Consider the following 19,120-nt stretch of genomic DNA (forward strand, 5'->3'; position numbering starts at 1 on the left):
TTCATACTCCTTACACCTTTCTACAGTTTGTCGGGTTTGAACCAAAAACCTTAAAAGTAGTGGATTATTGTAAAGTGGAAGAAAAATTACACATGGCTTCCATTTTTTTTTCTCATATAGAAAAACTTCACGTCATTTTTGCCCATTCGTCTCTGCAAACTAGCTCAATCTCAGTCAGATTGAATGGATAGTGCTTTTAAATGTCCATTTTACAGTCTTGACATAGATTCTGACTTGGATTTAGGCCTGGACTTTGACTGAGCCATTCTAACACATGAAAATGATTTGATCTGCATTCAGTTGTTGCTCTAGCAGTATGTTTAGGGTTGCTGTCCTGCTAGAAGGAGAACCTTTGTCCCAGTCTCTTTTTGCAGCTTCTGACAGGTTGTCTTGCAGGATTGCCTTGTAGCTCCATCCATATAACTATCGAACAGATCAGTTTACCTGTCCATGCCAAAGAAAACAATCCCCACAGCATGATGCTGCTTGCCTTCACCATGTTTCACCCCTTTGACGGGTGGTTCAGGCTGATGTGTAGTGTTACGGTGTTTTGTATATGAACCCGAGTTCAACAATGGCTTTCTTCTCCTCACTTTCACAGAAGGAATAGATTTGTGTAGTGCGTGGCTATTAGTTGTCCTGTCAACAGATTCTCCCTCCTGAGATGTGAATCTCTGCAGCTCCCCAAGAGTTATCATGGTCTTCTTGGCTGCATTTCTAGGTAATGTTCTCCTTGCTTGGCCATCCAAATTAGCTCAACGGCCATGACTATATCTATATATCTATATCTACAAAGTATCTAAAAAATTATCTAAAAAGTTCAATATTTTTGTCACTCATTTCAGTAAGTTAAACTCAAATATTATATAGATTCATTACACACATAGTAAAATATTTCAAGCCTTTAGTTATTGTAATTTCAAAGATTATGGCTTACAGATAAGGAAAACTCAAAATTCAGTATCTCAGAAAATGTTATTATTGTGAAACAGCAGAATATTGGGAACTCATGGTGTCACATTTTAATCTGCTAATTACTGAAAACACATGCAAAGGTTTTCTGAGCCTCTACATGGTCTCTCTGTCGGGGTCAGTAAGCTACACAATCCTGGGGAAGACAATGAGAAGACAGAGGCTGCAGTCAGCACATCAAGAACCACTCCTGAACCAGAGATAACATTAAAAGCACCTAACCTGGGCTACTGAGAAAAGTAACTGGACTGTTGCTCAGTGGTCCTAAGTCCTCTTTTCATGTAAGTAAAGATATATATATATATGTATATATCTATATGTATGTATATATATATATATATATATATATATATATATATATATATATATATATATATATATATATATATATATACATATATATACAGTACAGACCAAAAGTTTGGACACACCTTCTCAATCAAAGAGGTTTCTTTATTTTCATGACTATGAATATTGTAGCTTCACACTGAAGGCATCAAAACTATGAATTAACACATGTGGAATTATATACTGAACAAAAAAGTGTGAAACAACTAAAAATATGTCTTATATTCTAGGTTCTTCAAAGTAGCCACCTTTTGCTTTGATTACTGCTCCGCACACTCTTGGCATTCTGTTGATGAGCTTCAAGAAGTAGTCACCTGAAATGGTTTTCACTTCACAGGTGTGCCCTGTCAGGTTTAATAAGTGGGATTTCAAGCCTTATAAATGGGGTTGGGACCATCAGTTGTGTTGTGCAGGAGGTGGATACAGTACACAGCTGATAGTCCTGCTGAATAGACTGTTAGAATTTGTATAATGGCAAGAAAAAAGCAGCTAAGTAAAGAAAAACGTGTGGCCATCATTACTTTAAGAAATGAAGGTCAGTCAGTCCGAACAATTGGGAAAACTTTGAAAGTGTCCCCAAGTGCAGTCGCAAAAACCATCAAGTGCTACAAAGAAACTGGCTCACATGAGGACCGCCCCAGGAAAGGAAGACCAAGAGTCACCTCTGCTGCGGACGATAAGTTCATCCGAGTCACCAGCCTCAGAAATCGCAGGTTAACAGCAGCTCAGATTAGAGAACAGGTCAATGCCACACAGAGTTCTAGCAGCAGACACATCTCTAGAACAACTGTTAAGAGGAGACTGTGTGAATCAGGCCTTCATGGTAAAATAGCTGCTAGGAAACCACTGCTGAGGACAGGCAACAAGCAGAAGAGACTTGTTTGGGCTAAAGAACACAAGGAATGGACATTAGACCAGTAGAAATCTGTGCTTTGGTCTGTTAAGTCCAAGTTTGAGATCTTTGGTTCCAACCAGTGTGTCTTTGTGCGGCACAGAACAGGTGAACGGATGAACTCTACATGCCTGGTTACCACCGTGAAGCATGGAGGAGGAGGTGTGATGGTGTGGGGGTGCTTTGCTGGTGACACTGTTGGGGATTTATTCAAAATTGAAGGCATACTGAACCAGCATGGCTACCACAGCATCTCGCAGCGGCATGCTATTCCATCCGGTTTGCGTGTAGTTGGACCATCATTTATTTTTCAACAGGACAATGACCCCAAACACACCTCCAGGCTGTGTAAGTGCTATTTGTCTAAGAAGGAGAGTGATGGGGTGCTGCGCAAGATGACCTGGTCTCCACAGTCACCGGACCTGAACCCAATTGAGATGGTTTGGGGTGAGCTGGACCGCAGAGTGAAGGCAAAAGGGCCAACAAGTGCTAAGCATCTCTGGGAAATCCTTCAAGACTGTTGGAAAACCATTTCAGGTGATTACCTCTTGAAGCCCATCAACAGAATGCCAAGAGTGTGCAGAGCAGTAATCAAAGCAAAAGGTGGCTACTTTGAAGAACCTAGAATATAAGACATATTTTCAGTTGTTTCACACTTTTTTGTTCAGTATATAATTCCACATGTGTTAATTCATAGTTTTGATGCCTTCAGTGTGAAGCTACAATATTCATAGTCATGAAAATAAAGAAAACTCTTTGAATGAGAAGGTGTGTCCAAACTTATATATATTTATATATATATATATATATATATATATAAGTTTTTTTTAGAACTAACTAGTTTTTAGAATAAGTTTTTTAGAACTTTTTTAGAACAGAACAGAGAAAACAACCTACACGGCCCATTTTTATGAGTTTATTGTTGTTAATCCCCCCACCCAAATGTTGTCTAAATTTGTTTATTTATTTATTGCGCTAAAGTTTTACTCCAATTACCAAACCTGCCTCAAACTATTTATCTCTTTATTTATTACAGTTCATTCATATTTTTGTATTCAGTCCGGTTACCAAACTGGCCTGAAATTATTTATTTAATCCAATCATTGTAAGGCTTTACTTTCTGCTACCTAATGGTGGCGCTAGGTAGCTCCAAAACGAATCAGTAAAAAAAAAAAAGGGGGGGCTCCTCTAAGTAAACGGTAGTGACTACGACGTCACGCGTTTCTTTTAGGCGCATGCGTACTGACTAACTTCGTCCGCATACTTCCAGTGGATGACACGCTCGTGAACAGGATGGTGACGTAGCCGTCCTCTCCTTCATGACTTGCCGGGCAACATGGAAACAAAGGCCTGCCCCTTTTTTCATGAGGATATCTGCACAGCCAGCGTTACTTTACGTGTAATCAAGATTACTAAATCGGATTACGATACTTTTATTGTAATTTAGCTCGTCGTTAGTGGCAGAAATAGCGTCCGAAATGGATGTGGAGCAGCATGAGACCTGCGGAGAGACTAAATCGGCCATTAACACTTGGCGTTATCGCCACCATTTCACGTACAAGGCTGATCAGGGGAAAAATATAATCGTCCAATGTAATCTGTGCCTGCCGAGGGTCAATCTGTTGTCCACGTCGAAAACGTCCACGTCAAACCTAAAGAAGCATTTAGACGTAAGTCAGAGAAAGGCAGCGTGAATATGAAGACCTCCAGCTCAGTATGTGTTAATATTTAAAAACCGAGTCAATGAATGAACAGCTTCCCTGATGAATAATTACATTATCCATGGTGCAATCATGGCGCTGCAGACTCATCCGAAAAAAGAAGGCTGCTGCTTATTTTTATTGCAGAAGTTTCTGAAGTTGCACAAAGTCATAACACCCAACCTGAAACATGAAATCTCTGCCTCTTTGTTTTTCAGAGAACACATCTGGGCTGTGAGGCCAGGCCGGATGCAAAGAGAGGGAGAAAGAAGGAGGAGTACAATGGAGAGGAAAGCAGACACTGTCAGCTGAAAAAACTGAAAGCAGAGATCATCTCCAAATGCCTGACGCAGTCCAAGATTGATGATCTCATATTCAGTTTCATTGTGGAGGATTGTCAGTCTTTCTACGTGCTGGAGCAGCCTGGTTTCAAGAAGCTGGTCACAGGTTTGACAGAGGGGCTAAAGATCATGGACAGGGTGACCCTGTTCACAAAAGTGGACCATGGCCTTTCCAGAATGCGGGAGGAGATGCTGGCGAAGCTCAGCTGCATCCAATACGTGTGCACCACAGCAGACATCTGGACGGCAAACGACAGAAGCTTCTTTGGCATGACGTGCCACTGGATCGACACGGAGTCTCTGGAGAGGAAGTCTGCTGCTCTGGGGTTCCCGCGGCTGCAGGGTAGGATCACGTATGACTCCATCGCTGGGCGGATACATGACACCCATGTAGCCTACAACATCGAAAGTAAAGTCCAGACCACGGTCACTGACAATGCCAGTCCTTTCGTCAGCGTCTTCAGAGAGTTTGCCCCGGACAGTCAGGAGAGGGATGATGACTTTGGGTTTTTTGAGAATGTGAGCACCATATTGGAGGGTGAGCCAGAGCAGGACATGCTCTTGTTCCTACCCCCTGTGCAGCACTGTGCATCACACACCCTTGAACAGATCGTCACTGAGGACTTTTGGCAGGCTATCTCGCAGGGGCCCATGTGTCAGCTGCATTACAGTTCCATGACCAAGGTGTTCTCCATATGGAGCAAATGCCATCATCTCCAGGTCGGGATGGGGGCAGCGGAGGAGATTGGAAAGATGGCGCTGGTTGTCCCAGCTGTTATCCGTTGGAACGTGGAGTACTGTGCTGTGCAGAGGATCGTCTCCCTTAGTGAGCGGGAGCTGACGGAGCTCTGTGCCCGTCTGGAGGTTGCACGCTTGCAGGCGGAGGAAATGGCCTTCCTGAAAGAATATGTGACTGTGTTCCACCCTCTTGCATTTGCACTCGAACTTTTTCAAGCGGAGCAGAAGTGTTACCTTGGTCTCGTCATCCCAACCGTCTTAAGCTTGAAGAACAAGCTAAATGAGCAGAAGGATGCAGCCAATTACTTTAGCGATGTCATCAACACCATTGTTGTGGCGATCGATGTTCGATTTCAGGAGTTTTTCTCCAGCACAGAGGCAAAGATCGCCACGGCAACGACCCCTCAGTTCCGCCTGTGGTGGATGGCGGCCTCCGAGAGGGAGGAGATGTGCTCTCTACTGGCCACCGAGGCTTCCCAGATGGTTCCCTGCGACGTAGCCGAGGCCAACACCAGCCACATCCTGTCCACAATAGAATCCGAGGACGACTTTTTCAGCTACGGGTCTGCAAAGACTTCCACTCAGATCCAGCAGCGAGGGGTGATGGAGGAGATCCGCAAGTACGTTGAGGGAACAGGGAAAAGCCTTGAGTGTCTGCAGGATTTCCCCAGAGTGAAGCAGCTTTTTCTCAAATACAACACCACCCTGCCTTCATCGGCCCCCGTCCAGCGGCTCTTCAGCCAGAAGGGCAACCTCATGACCTCACAGAGAAACTTTCTAACAGACGACTACTTTGAACGCATTCAGCTTTTAAGATACAACAGCAACGTATGTCCTTTGATAACAGAATGACTTTTTCGCCACAGCCTTTCAACTTATGTGGAATCAAACCATAATGTGCTCAATCATAACTAAAAATAACAACAAAAATATGTTGTTTCAGGCACATTAACCCAGCTGTTTTTTTTACATTTTCCTCCACTCCCTGGTTTATAAGGTGAAGTATACTTCTGCTCCTCCACAATGGCCTAATAAAAATATCTGATTGACAATCATGAACACTGACATTCAGAAGGAATGAGCTGACAAAAAGCTACTTTTAATTCATGCTGTTTTTTTATTTTATTTAGAATAACCAAAAAAGATAAACTGAAGGAATTTCATCTTTTGGGTGGGTTACTTTTTCTACAGATGTTCAGTAAGAATACATCTTCTCTGTATGTTTTATATGATATATATATATATAAAAGATAAAAAAAAATAATATTTGTGTCTTTGTTTTCTTCATTTGAACCAATGAGAAGGCACAACTTGAACAGTGATGTGACCTGCTACCTTACAGATCAGCTTTACATTTTCTCTGATTCACTCCAGGTCATAATTACACACAGACTCAAATATGTACATACACCCCCATTTATAGCTGGAGAAATTTCTTTTAAGTTGCAGAAAAAACACTTTAATGCCATCAACGAGTTTCTGCATGGATATGTGACCTCTATCCTTGGCACAGATGTCAAGGTTTCTGCACAGGCTGGAAACAGGTGGGATTTGATTTCAGTATTGTCAAAGTCTGTGTCAATATTGAAAAAGAAATTAGGAGTATGGGAACGTATTTGTATTTTTCAGACTTTATTCATTGTACCATTGTCTACGCATTGTTCATTCAGCCAGAATTATCCAAGGACCTTGTTGATAAAGATTGTGGTCAAGAGGCAACTTAATGAGGGACATCAAGTAGAAAATATGTAGGGGTGTATTCAACTTTGCATGTCTCATACAAAGTTAAAATTATTTGGAAAAATGTGTTAAAAAATAAAGCCCCAAATTAATGACATTTATGGCCATAATGCATGTATGTAGATTTCTGTCTGGAACTGTATTTGTATGCAGCTTTGGCTTTATCAGCATTTACTGACTGGTGTTCATCGGTGCCTGTGTGTATAAGCAAGATATTCAAACATGTAAGAACGAAACTCCAAAGCTGCAGAGTCTCAAGTGTATTCCATGACATGTGCCCAGATTTCAGCTGAGAGCTTTCGTCTTGTCAGACAGCTGCCTAGAGACCAACGGGAGACTGTCAGAGAATACAAACAGATTTCTATGCAGGCTCTGCACAGACCGAAGCTGTCAAAAACACAACTCTGGGGAGAATGCAAAACCATTCCACAGAGAGGAGGAGAAATCATAGGATTAGGCTGTTTCTTTCAGCATTATTGCATGTATAAATATTGAGGTATGCCAAGTTCTAGAGAGGTTCCTGCAGACTGTATTACAGCGGCCACAGAGGATTATACAGACATAGCTGTGGACTGCTGAGAAACTCCACTGCTAACAGGGAGTTGGAATTTAACAGCACACTTCAGATATAACCGTTTGAATAAATGACAAGATGTTAGGATGCAGAAAACCCCAAATTCTCACACTATACAGGTGCATCTTTATAAATCAGAATATCATAAATTAAATTTTCTTGAGTATTTTTATTCCTAAAGTCAAAATATACGTTTAGACTGCAGGATTGACAGCTGTCCAGAAGACAGTCATTGACATTCTCCAGGAGGATAAGCCAACAAAATAACTGTCTAAGATGCTGTCTTTTGTGCTGTATCTACACACAATAATGAAAAGTTGAGTGGAAAGAAAAACTGCAGTAGAAAAAGGTGGAGAACAAGGGTGATCTATGGCAAAGTCAGTGGTTCACCAGCCCCCACAGACATTTCCAGGAAATAGACTAATTACTTTCTGATGATATTCTTAATTTATTGAGATTCGCTTGTCACTGTTGAGAGATCCTAGAGGCTAGTGGAGCAAACATTGTTCAGTGTTTCCTTACCTTTTTATTTCATTTATGGTTGTCATGCAACTGGATGGAATCATAAAGGACAATATGTATTTGGAAGCATCCTTAAGCCAATCATTTATATTTCTACCCCTGTTGGGCACAGATATGAACTACCGAAACTCCCGTTTCCTAAATATTTTTAGGGAACAAAATACCAAAGTCTGATCCAACTTGAAGTTCTTTAATGTTTTAAGAAAAACAAACGGTATCACTTGTGAAAAGACCTAGTCACACCCCACAATAACACACATTTCGAACTGGATAATGTTAGGCACAAAGTTGGAGAAAGGTGTGCTGTCAGCATGTTCGTCTTATAACCTCCGTCGGTAATTTATCACCAAGCACTTGTCTACGTAGTCCTCTCATGCTCCCCCACCCGTTTTATAAAAGCAGCATGGCAGAAATAAATACTTTTACACGACGTTACCCACTGAGTCTGTCTGTGCAGAGTTACAATAATACAAGGTGGGAAAGGATTAGAAGGCGTTCGAGACAAAGCTGAAATAATTCTTTATTCTAATGCCCCTCTATCACGTTGCCTCTGGTTTCTGGCCCTAAGACAGTCCTGGTCACTTTAGGAGGAGCTTGGCAGGGCCAAAGTGGCCAAGGTTCTCGCAAGACTTCATCCAGCCTTGAACGTTAGCAGCAATGGAGGATGCTGAGCCGTTCTGCAACAAACAGCAGTAGCAGGCGATATCAGCAAGGGAGAACTCCGGTCCGGACACCCAGGGTCCGCGACCCAGAGCGGAGTTGAGGGCCCGAAGGACAGCAGCTCGCTCCTTGGTGCTGCCGTCTGCCAGCTGGTAGAATCCCGTGTCCACCCAGCTGTCTACCAGCGTGGCCAGAGCAGTGTCACTGGGATAGGGAGCAAGTAGCTTAAAGAGAAAGCGTGCCGCATTGGCCTCGCCTTCAATGGGACACATGTTGCAGATGCTGAACTTCATTTCCAGTTTGGGAACTGCGAACAAGCAAGAGAAAAATATACAAACCAGTCTCAATAAATCAGATTATCAACAAGAAGTTAATTATTTCAGTAATTCAATTAAAAAAGAAAGTAATACAGGTCCTTCTCAAAAAATTAGCATATTGTGATAAAGTTCATTATTTTCTATAATGTAATGATGAAAATTTAACATTCATATATTTTAGATTCATTGCACACTAACTGAAATATTTCAGGTCTTTTATTGTCTTAATACGGATGATTTTGGCATACAGCTCATGAAAACCCAAAATTCCTATCTCACAAAATTAGCATATTTCATCCGACCAATAAAAGAAAAGTGTTTTTAATACAAAAAACATCAACCTTCAAATAATCATGTACAGTTATGCACTCAATACTTGGTCGGGAATCCTTTGGCAGAAATGACTGCTTCAATGCGGCGTGGCATGGAGGCAATCAGCCTGTGGCACTGCTGAGGTCTTATGGAGGCCCAGGATGCTTCGATAGCGGCCTTTAGCTCATCCAGAGTGTTGGGTCTTGAGTCTCTCAACGTTCTCTTCACAATATCCCACAGATTCTCTATGGGGTTCAGGTCAGGAGAGTTGGCAGGCCAATTGAGCACAGTGATACCATGGTCAGTAAACCATTTACCAGTGGTTTTGGCACTGTGAGCAGGTGCCAGGTCGTGCTGAAAAATGAAATCTTCATCTCCATAAAGCTTTTCAGCAGATGGAAGCATGAAGTGCTCCAAAATCTCCTGATAGCTAGCTGCATTGACCCTGCCCTTGATAAAACACAGTGGACCAACACCAGCAGCTGACACGGCACCCCAGACCATCACTGACTGTGGGTACTTGACACTGGACGTCTGGCATTTTGGCATTTCCTTCTCCCCAGTCTTCCTCCAGACTCTGGCACCTTGATTTCCGAATGACATGCAGAATTTGCTTTCATCCGAAAAAAGTACTTTGGACCACTGAGCAACAGTCCAGTGCTGCTTCTCTGTAGCCCAGGTCTGGGGAATGCGGCACCTGTAGCCCATTTCCTGCACACGCCTGTGCACGGTGGCTCTGGATGTTTCTACTCCAGACTCAGTCCACTGCTTCCGCAGGTCCCCCAAGGTCTGGAATCGACCCTTCTCCACAATCTTCCTCAGGGTCCGGTCACCTCTTCTCGTTGTGCAGCGTTTTCTGCCACACTTTTTCCTTCCCACAGACTTCCCACTGAGGTGCCTTGATACAGCACTCTGGGAACAGCCTATTTGTTCAGAAATTTCTTTCTGTGTCTTACCCTCTTGCTTGAGGGTGTCAATAGTGACCTTCTGGACAGCAGTCAGGTCGGCAGTCTTACCCATGATTGGGGTTTTGAGTGATGAACCAGGCTGGGAGTTTTAAAGGCCTCAGGAATCTTTTGCAGGTGTTTAGAGTTAACTCGTTGATTCAGATGATTATGTTCATAGCTCGTTTAGAGACCCTTTTAATAATATGCTAATTTTGTGAGATAGGAATTTTGGGTTTTCATGAGCTGTATGCCAAAATCATCCGTATTAAGACAATAAAAGACCTGAAATATTTCAGTTAGTGTGCAATGAATCTAAAATATATGAATGTTCAATTTTCATCATGACATTATGGAAAATAATGAACTTTATCACAATATGCTAATTTTTTGAGAAGGACCTGTATAGACTCATTACAGAGTGATATATTACAAGAGTTTAATTGTTAATGTTGATAAGAGCTTACAGTTAATTAAAATTCACATATGAATTCAATATTTGTAGGGGCTCCTTTAGCATGAATTACAGCATAGGTGCAGCATGGCATAGAGATCAGTCTGTGGCTCTTCTGAGAGCATAATAAATCCCAGGTTACTCAAGCTGGTGCCTGTGCACATTTTTTTCCCCAACCACACTTTTTCCTTCAATTTAACTTTCCATTAATATGCCTGGACAAAGCCATCTGAATAGCCAGCTACCTTAGCAATGACTCCTGGTTGTTAATCAGTCTTACGGAGAGTGTCGATGACAGTCAGACAACTGAAGTCAACAGTCTTCTCCTGGTCTTATTTAATATTCTGTCTAAAAAACTGAATCCGGGTTTTTTATTACCAATCAGAATTAGCAGAAATACAACACCTGAAATGCATCAGTGAGTAATAAATGTATTCATGTTTTGGATAGATTAATAATTAAAAAGTGCTGTGTTCTGATCAACTTCTGTTAGCAAATCCCTTTCCAACAGCTGGAAAGAACAACCCTAACAACAGTATCATAAAGCTGAACATAACCAGACACTTGCGGGTAATAAACAGGCTGTAAAATAACATTGTATATTTTTTTTGTTTTTCATTCCACTGCTTTCAGGTAGCTTTGTTCCTATTAATTACAACCATTGATCAAATAAAGCCCCACCTCTTAATCACACCTCCAAGCAGCTAAACACCTACTTGAAAGCGCTCATCTTATTATTTCTTGTAATTACTTTGACCTGGTAAATAGTATGGTAATTAAGTTTTATAATATCAGACAAGCTGAGCAGCAATCTGCCCACATGTTTCTTATGAAATTACATCCAAATTAAACAGTATTGTTGTGCATTAAGCCTGTATGGTTCAGCAGAGACCTGTGGTATGAAACACTGTTTCACTCATTTATTTTACTTATGTTTTAGACATTTGTGCTCTAATGTTTGAACATAAATGCAGAAAAAGTTCAAATGTGATGGACTACACAGGTTGCTGCCAGCTGATTTACATGAACTCCATTTTAAGGAAATCCATTTTCCATCATAAGTGAACGTGCAAAAGGAAACCTGCAGATTTTATTCTTAAACGCTAAACTAACAAACTATAAAACCGAAAAGATGTCAACTAGGTCAGACCTACATTGATGGTTTATATGTTACAGTCATCCATTCTGTTGCTATTTTGGTGGGTAGTCACCAAAATGCAATCACTACAGCTGAAGTACCTTCCAGAAATATTCAGAGGCTTCAGAAATTTCCACAATGTCACCTTACAACCACAAACTTTAAGGGATCTTATTAGGATTTTATGTAATGGACCAATGCAGAAGCACATAATTGTGAGGATGAAGGAACATCTAGACTCTGAAACACTGAAACTAATTTTTTTTGGTAAATTAATTCTTGCTACTCAATTAGATTTAGATCTGGACTTTGACTTGGCCATTTTAACACATGAACATGCTTTGATGTAAACCTGCATTGTAGCTCTAGCTGTATTAGAGTGGTTGTCCTGCTGGAAGGTGAACCTTCATGCAGTCTTCAATAAAAGCCAGATTTGTGGAGTGTATGTGTAAAAGTTGTCCTGTTGACAGATTCTCCCATCTGACCTATAGATATCTGCAGCTCCTCCAGAGATACCATGGGCCTCTTGGCTGCAGGGCACTGTAAATACTCCAAGATCCTAAGTTTCACATTGCAGAGAAATGTTGACGGCTGCTGGGAAATTAGCATTTGCCATTCATCATATGTGAAAACCCTACAGACTTGATGTGACGCGTTGTAGTCTCTGACCCAATATCTGGCATGCTTAATATAATGAAGGTGTCGGTGCAGGTTATTGACTGAAATGGCAGGAGCAGTAGCAGCTAATAACAAGAAATGAAAAGAATACTACAGCAAACAAATATAAAGGAAGCATAGTGGAGAGTATATAAAGCATCTTCTGCTTGGACCCAGAAAACTGTTTCATATGTCCAATATTACAGCCTCAGGAGTGTAAACACATGTAAACAAAACAGATGAAATCATAAGGAGCTACTTGGATGAAAGTGTAACCACAAGAAAAATGTGTGTGTATGAAAACTGCTTATAAAAAAAAAAATCACAATCCAGGGGCCACAGCTGGTAAAAGTCTTCAACACAGACGATGTCCCACAAACAGCTTTTGAGCGATGCCAGGCGAGATAGCTCTGAATCATCTGGCTATTTGGACAAAATTCTAAAATATTTATCGTGATAATAATTTTCAATTTGAGCCAGAAAGTAGAAAAACAATATATCGCAACGCAAAGTAATGACAATCCAATTTAGATTAGAGCTTCACAAAATCTCTACAAAGTGCATTTCTGCAAGAGCTGCACAATATATCGCAGTCGTCATTGCAATATTAACGTGTGCAAAATGGCAATCCAAAAGGACTCTAAAATGTCTTCTTAGATGCAATATTTGTTAGGACATGCCAATAATATCTTTTGCAGGTTTGGAGGACTTTCACTGCCATCAATGCCAACACCTGATGCTTACCTTTAGTGGCTGAGAAGCTCACAAAACCATAGATTAATGTCAATAGTTATTGTAATCACAATATTTAGCAAGAGCATCCCAATTAATGTTGTGCAGTCCTCATCTCTACCCCAATAAAATAACAATCTTGTAGTCTGAACTTAGCTTAACATAACCATCATGCACGTGTGTCAGTGGCCCCTTACCATCCTTCCATATGAGTGTGAAGCCCAGCTGGAACATATGGCGAGCATAGCTGTCTGCGTGTTTGGGACCAAGGCAGGACAAGAGCTGTGGCGGCACACTGCTTACTGAAGAGTGGACGTGGACAGTAGAGAGCACCCTGTAGTGCTGACAGAGCAGGCCATGGAGAACCAGCAGGGTGAGGGGTGGCTGCGCAGGGTTTGCATTTATGACGATGTCACGGAGAGCCCCCAGGTCCTTATTGCACATGAAGAATAGTAAGTTAATTTCTCCATTACAGGTAAACCTTTACAGCTTCCACAAATGGGAAGAAGTCTGTCCCCACCGTCCAATATACCAAGACTACTTCCGATAAAGCTACAGTGAGCTTTCATCTCTCTACGAATAGGTAGTAGAGACTTTACAATTTCTCCAGAAAAAGCCACAATGGCACATATATTATTACATGGATTTCAAAGCTGATACAGTAATATGCTTTTGGTTAGCTAACATATACAAACATGCATTGCTTCCTTACCTCCCCCAGGAGTGCATCCAGGTTTGTGGTTCCTTTAAAGATGGCACAGCTGGAGCTTTGTGAGGAGAGGCTGCTGCTGACCGTCACATCCAGATCTGCATCTGGGGTCGTCACGGTCTTGGCGAGGCCTTCCACGGCTGCTTTCAGCTCGTACAGCTTTCTCAGGATTTCATCCTGACGGGCCTCCAGAGCCTTGACTGCTGGGTCCACGTCGCCATTCTGGAAAGGTGGAAAGACGTACTTTAGCTTTGCAAAGCTGAATCTGCTGCAAAAGACATTTAGACAATAAATCTCCATGCCAACTAACAGTAAGTGCAAAACCATAAATAGAATAATGTTCCATGCTCTTCTAAAACCTTTCTGATTTCAGAAGGGCTTAAATTTAGGAATATGTGAAGCAGATTAATAATAGCCATTAAGCACAGACAGGTAATTAAGATGGTTCCAGGGGAACACTCAGTAGCAAGGATTCTTAGCATGAGTCTCTGCATTGAAAAAAATGAATGGGGGTGAATGGTGACTTAAAAAAAATAATGCATTTCCATCTTGTAGTATCCATTATAGGAAGTATCATTAAGGGGGAATCTTTAGATGCTACACATTTGCTGGACAGAAAGAAAAGCCTCATCTCAAATCTAACCCTTACATCAGGCGTGTCGAAACAATTTTAGGACAAAAAGATTCTTAAGACCACTAAGCATCAGCTAACTATTAATAAGAAGTGGTTTTATCCTGTATTGGCATGTTAAATTTGACACTGTTTGTCCACTTATTCAGCGAAGATGAAACTAACTGCAAAAACATGACAGTTTAAAGAAAATTATAATAAAGTATCGTATTTAACACACTGTTACATCACTAAATGTTATTTTGTCCTTCAAAAGTAAGTGTGCAAAATGCATTCAGCCACGCAGCATTTACTTTAACAACATTGTCTACTGTCAGCTGCCTTATATAAGCTGCCTGGCCAAAAATATGCTTTTAGAACAAGCAGAATTTGGTGCAATGTTTCAAAAACAATTTAAAAACAATGCCAAAACATTTGAGGATTACAAAATCAAGAGGAAAAAAAAAACATTTTACTGTCAGAAGAACCTGTTCACTATATTCTGTAAGTTAGCTGCTCTCCCTTATTAAATGCCTTTTGTGGCCAAACCTGAACTAAACCAAGTGCAAATAAAATTGTTTGTTTTTAATGATGCAGGATTGATTTTAGGAAGGTATACTGCCAACGCTTCTCCGGACTGCCCCCCGATTAACCCCTATAAGCTAGCAGAGAAGACATGATGGGTGCTTTTAATCCTTTAATGGGTTTCAACATTGGAACTAGGAACAGGTATTTCTGTGCTCATGAAAGTACATGACTTTCTTTTTCTGCGTGTCTCTAGAACATGATGTGTATTATACATTGCTAAACAAGACATATTTTGTTAACAAAGCTAAATGTTACGTGATTTCTTGAAGGCTAACGAGTTGTTTTACACCTGGGGCATTCTAACTGTCACTATAAAACATTAGATTTAAACCAACCATTTAAGTAAACCCTGATCGCAATTATGACCATAGCACACATCCCTTCAGGGATTTACTTTTGAGAAGGACAAATCTAAACCAGCAGTTATATCTTTTTTGCTAGATGCAGAGAAAAATCTGATCTTTTCGACACAGCGATACGTTTTCACTGACCAAAGGATGTGTTTTTTAGCCATGACGGGATGCTCGCCTTATTGGATTTAATGAATTTTGCAAGATAGACTTTTGGCAGCCCTCCATGGTGATTATTTCTTAAAGTGTTTAGTTAAATCCAGGTAGTGACCTTTTTTATATATTATTTGAAAACCACTAATGAAGTTAACTTAAAAGACATGAAATCACAAGTAAGTGTTTGCATCACAACAATAGGACCTAAATAGACAATTTCTCCTGATTATTTCTGCAATTTTAGTCACAAAAAAGGCTGTCTGGTAATCATTTTGTTTAAAATGATAATATAATACTGCAAACTACAGGGATTGGACAATGAAACTAAAACACCTGGTTTTAGACCACAATAATTTATTAGTATGGTGTAGGGCCTCCTTTTGCAGCCAATGCAGCGTCAATTCGTCTTGGGAATGTCATATACAAGTCCTGCACAGTGGTCAGAGTGATTTTAAGCCATTCTTCTTGCAGGATAGTGACCAGGTCACTACGTGATACTGGTGGAGGAAAACGTTTCCTGACTCGCTCCTCCAAAACACCCCAAAGTGGCTCAATAATATTTAGATCTGGTGACTGTGCAGGCCATGGGAGATGTTCAACTTCACTTTCATGTTCATCAAACCAATCTTTCACCAGTCTTGCTGTGTGTATTGGTGCATTGTCATCCTGATACACGGCACCGCCTTCAGGATACATTGTTTGAACCATTGGATCCACATGTTCCTCAAGAATGGTTCGGTAGTCCTTGGCAGTGACGCGCCCATCTGGCACAAGTATTGTGCCGAGGGAATGCCATGATATGGCAGCCCAAACCATCACTGATCCACTCCCATGCTTCACTCTGGGCATGCAACAGTCTGGGTGGTACACTTCTTTGGGGCTTCTCCACACCGTAACTCTCCTGGATGTGGGGAAAACAGTAAAGGTGGACTCATCAGAGAACAATACATGTTTCACATTGTCCACAGCCCAAGATTTGCGCTCCTTGCACCATTGAAACCGACGTTTGGCATTGGCATGAGTGACCAAAGGTTTGGCTATAGCAGCCCGGCCGTGTATATTGACCCTGTGGAGCTCCCGACGGACAGTTCTGGTGGAAACAGGAGAGTTGAGGTGAACATTTAATTCTGCGGTGATTTGGGCAGCCGTGGTTTTATGTTTTTTGGATACAATCCGGGTTAGCACCTGAACATCCCTTTCAGACAGCTTCCTCTTGCGTCCACAGTTAATCCTGTTGGATGTGGTTCGTCCTTCTTCGTGGTATGCTGACATTACCCTGGATACCGTGGCTCTTGATACATCACAAAGACTTGCTGTCTTGGTCACAGATGCGCCAGCAAGACGTGCACCAACAATTTGTCCTCTATTGAACTCTGGTATGTCACCCATAATGTTGTGTGTATTTCAATATTCTGAACAAAACTGTGCTCTTACCCTGCTAATTGAACCTTCACACTCTGCTCTTACTGGTGCAATGTACAATCAATGAAGACTGGTTACCAGGCTGGTCCAATTTAGTCATGAAACCTCCCACACTAAAATGACAGGTGTTTCAGTTTCATTGTCCAACCCCTGTAGATCACAGTGAAGACCAGTGCAGAACTGGTTGCATCAGCCAGAAAGCTAACGTGGCTAAAGATAAACACACTTGGATGAACAAATATCAAAACATAACGAGAAACAAAAAAACAGCACAAGATAATAACTGAGGATGCGAGCTGTAAATTCTGACATCCTGAAATTAAACCAGTCAGCGGTTACCTGAAGCGCATGGTCCGAGCTGCAGCTGTTCCCTTGCCTCGTGTGGATATTTGGTAACTTGTACATGCAGGTGGGCAAATCAATCTTTATGTCCGAACAGACGGGCTTTACCTGGTACATGGACATAGCGACGGACACTCGGAGCGGTGCCGGGGACAAGGAGTTAAAACACAAAGCAAAGACGTCCTCTGAAGAGGTGTGATGTTGACAGGCAGTGAGTGCTCCTGCTGCTAACGGCTAAACCGGAAAGAGAGGCCACGGTGTCGTCACATCCGGGGGGACAAACTTAAGACTGACAAATATGTATATATTTTTTTCTTTTTAACTGTATTAATTAGTCGATTAATTAAATTTGAAAAGCCTGCAATTTTTTTGTGACAGCATTTTTCTCCCCACATAAGCAATACTATTTTTAATGTCATCGGGTTTGGTTCTAAAAACTTCTTGCAATTTAAAAACATTAAATATCTTTACTATAGTGTTTAAAACATTTTTAATTTATGTTTTTTCAGCGTCAATTTCTGTTCCCAACATTTTTATTTTTTACCTATTAGTAGAGTGATAAAACCAGAATTTGGATTGCATGCATCTTTACTCATATTGATTTGTTTTGGGGGGTTAACAGAAATGTTATTTTCAGAACAAATTGAGATTAAGAAGTAGATTAAGAGTAGCATTACTTCAAAATATATCACTCAAATAAAAAGCATAGTCAATAAAAAGTGGTCATTAAAAAAATTATTCAAGTAATACTTTAAACGATTTTTTTGAATAAGTTTATTATATGAAAAGCAAGCAGTGTTTCAGATTGTTTGGTGTTCAATAAATTTGATGATAGTTGGGCTAAAAAATCCTACTTAAAGTTTTAGTGTCTTTTATCAGGTTGGTTACTCTGTTTAACAGTAAATCATTCATTGCATGATCCAATCCATTGACTTTTATACACTGCACGTCTAACATTTGAAATGTTAGTATATTCAACCCAAATGTGCTACAACTCCATGGCTGATCTGTCTCCTTATGGCATCAGGGGTAAAGGTTCAGAGTTGTTTTAGGATGCAGCAGAGAAATGTGTTCAGACAGAGATAGAGTTTATTTGCTTGTATTAAATCAGTACCTGTGCAGAAGATTTAGAGGTAATGTTTCCACCTTTTCAGCTTTCCAGAAAAAGAAATCTGAATGCAGCTTCAGGTTCTCCTCAGATCTGCAGATAAGGTGCACTGCAGTTAGGAGGTGCTGTTGCTTTACAGCTGATTTGAAGGTTTCTTCATTAACGTGGAGAGCTGATTGTATTGAACATTACAGGTCCTTCTCAAAATATTAGCATATTGTGATAAAGTTCATTATTTTCCATAATGTCATGATGAAAATTTAACATTCATATATTTTAGATTCATTGCACACTAACTGAAATATTTCAGGTCTTTTATTGTCTTAATACGGATGATTTTGGCATACAGCTCATGAAAACCCAAAATTCCTATCTCACAAAATTAGCATATTTCATCCGACCAATAAAAGAAAAGTGTTTTTAATACAAAAAACGTCAACCTTCAAATAATCATGTACAGTTATGCACTCAATACTTGGTCGGGAATCAATTGGCAGAAATGACTGCTTCAATGCGGCGTGGCATGGAGGCAATCAGCCTGTGGCACTGCTGAGGTCTTATGGAGGCCCAGGATGCCTCGATAGCGGCCTTTAGCTCATCCAGAGTGTTGGGTCTTGAGTCTCTCAACGTTCTCTTCACAATATCCCACAGATTCTCTATGGGGTTCAGGTCAGGAGAGTTGGCAGGCCAATTGAGCACAGTGATACCATGGTCAGTAAACCATTTACCAGTGGTTTTGGCACTGTGAACAGGTGCCAGGTCGTGCTGAAAAATGAAATCTTCATCTCCATAAA

The 19,120-nt window shown here is 40.9% G+C and overlaps 2 protein-coding genes across 3 annotated transcripts; one reads left to right on the forward strand and one right to left on the reverse strand.

The window, feature by feature from the left end:
• Positions 1-3,489: 3,489 nt before the first annotated feature.
• LOC124863119 lies at positions 3,490-5,843 on the forward strand. The gene is made up of 2 exons (XM_047357367.1): positions 3,490-3,882; positions 4,131-5,843. Exons 1-2 carry the CDS (start codon positions 3,691-3,693, stop codon positions 5,841-5,843), a joined length of 1,905 nt encoding a protein of 634 aa, XP_047213323.1. The 5' UTR covers positions 3,490-3,690.
• Positions 5,844-8,001: 2,158 nt separating this feature from the next.
• On the reverse strand, positions 8,002-17,488 carry LOC124863521 (aminoacyl tRNA synthase complex-interacting multifunctional protein 2-like). 2 transcript variants are annotated; one of them, XM_047357929.1, is made up of 4 exons: positions 17,216-17,488; positions 13,754-13,972; positions 13,239-13,473; positions 8,002-8,794 (listed from the first exon to the last, which is right to left on the reverse strand). In XM_047357929.1, exons 1-4 carry the CDS (start codon positions 17,339-17,341, stop codon positions 8,406-8,408), a joined length of 969 nt encoding a protein of 322 aa, XP_047213885.1. In that variant the 5' UTR covers positions 17,342-17,488; the 3' UTR covers positions 8,002-8,405. The 2 variants fall into 2 exon arrangements, with proteins under 2 accessions (XP_047213885.1, XP_047213886.1); XM_047357930.1 differs by having other exon boundaries at positions 17,327-17,484.
• Positions 17,489-19,120: the final 1,632 nt, after the last annotated feature.

The sequence above is a fragment of the Girardinichthys multiradiatus genome, chromosome X, assembly GCF_021462225.1.
Source record: "Girardinichthys multiradiatus isolate DD_20200921_A chromosome X, DD_fGirMul_XY1, whole genome shotgun sequence".
Classification (NCBI taxonomy): domain Eukaryota; kingdom Metazoa; phylum Chordata; class Actinopteri; order Cyprinodontiformes; family Goodeidae; genus Girardinichthys; species Girardinichthys multiradiatus.

Excerpts from the sequence above, each read along its gene's own strand:
- LOC124863119 (XM_047357367.1), top strand. The coding sequence starts at position 3,691 with ATGGATGTGGAGCAGCATGAGACCTGCGGAGAGACTAAATCGGCCATT. Across the intron at positions 3,883-4,130 it reads ACCTAAAGAAGCATTTAGAC|AGAACACATCTGGGCTGTGA; the intron begins GTAAGTCAGAGA and ends TTTGTTTTTCAG.
- LOC124863521 (XM_047357929.1), bottom strand. The coding sequence starts at position 17,341 with ATGTCCATGTACCAGGTAAAGCCCGTCTGTTCGGACATAAAGATTGAT. Across the intron at positions 13,474-13,753 it reads TGGATGCACTCCTGGGGGAG|GACCTGGGGGCTCTCCGTGA; the intron begins GTAAGGAAGCAA and ends ATGTGCAATAAG. Across the intron at positions 8,795-13,238 it reads CACACTCATATGGAAGGATG|TTCCCAAACTGGAAATGAAG; the intron begins GTAAGGGGCCAC and ends GCTTGTTCGCAG.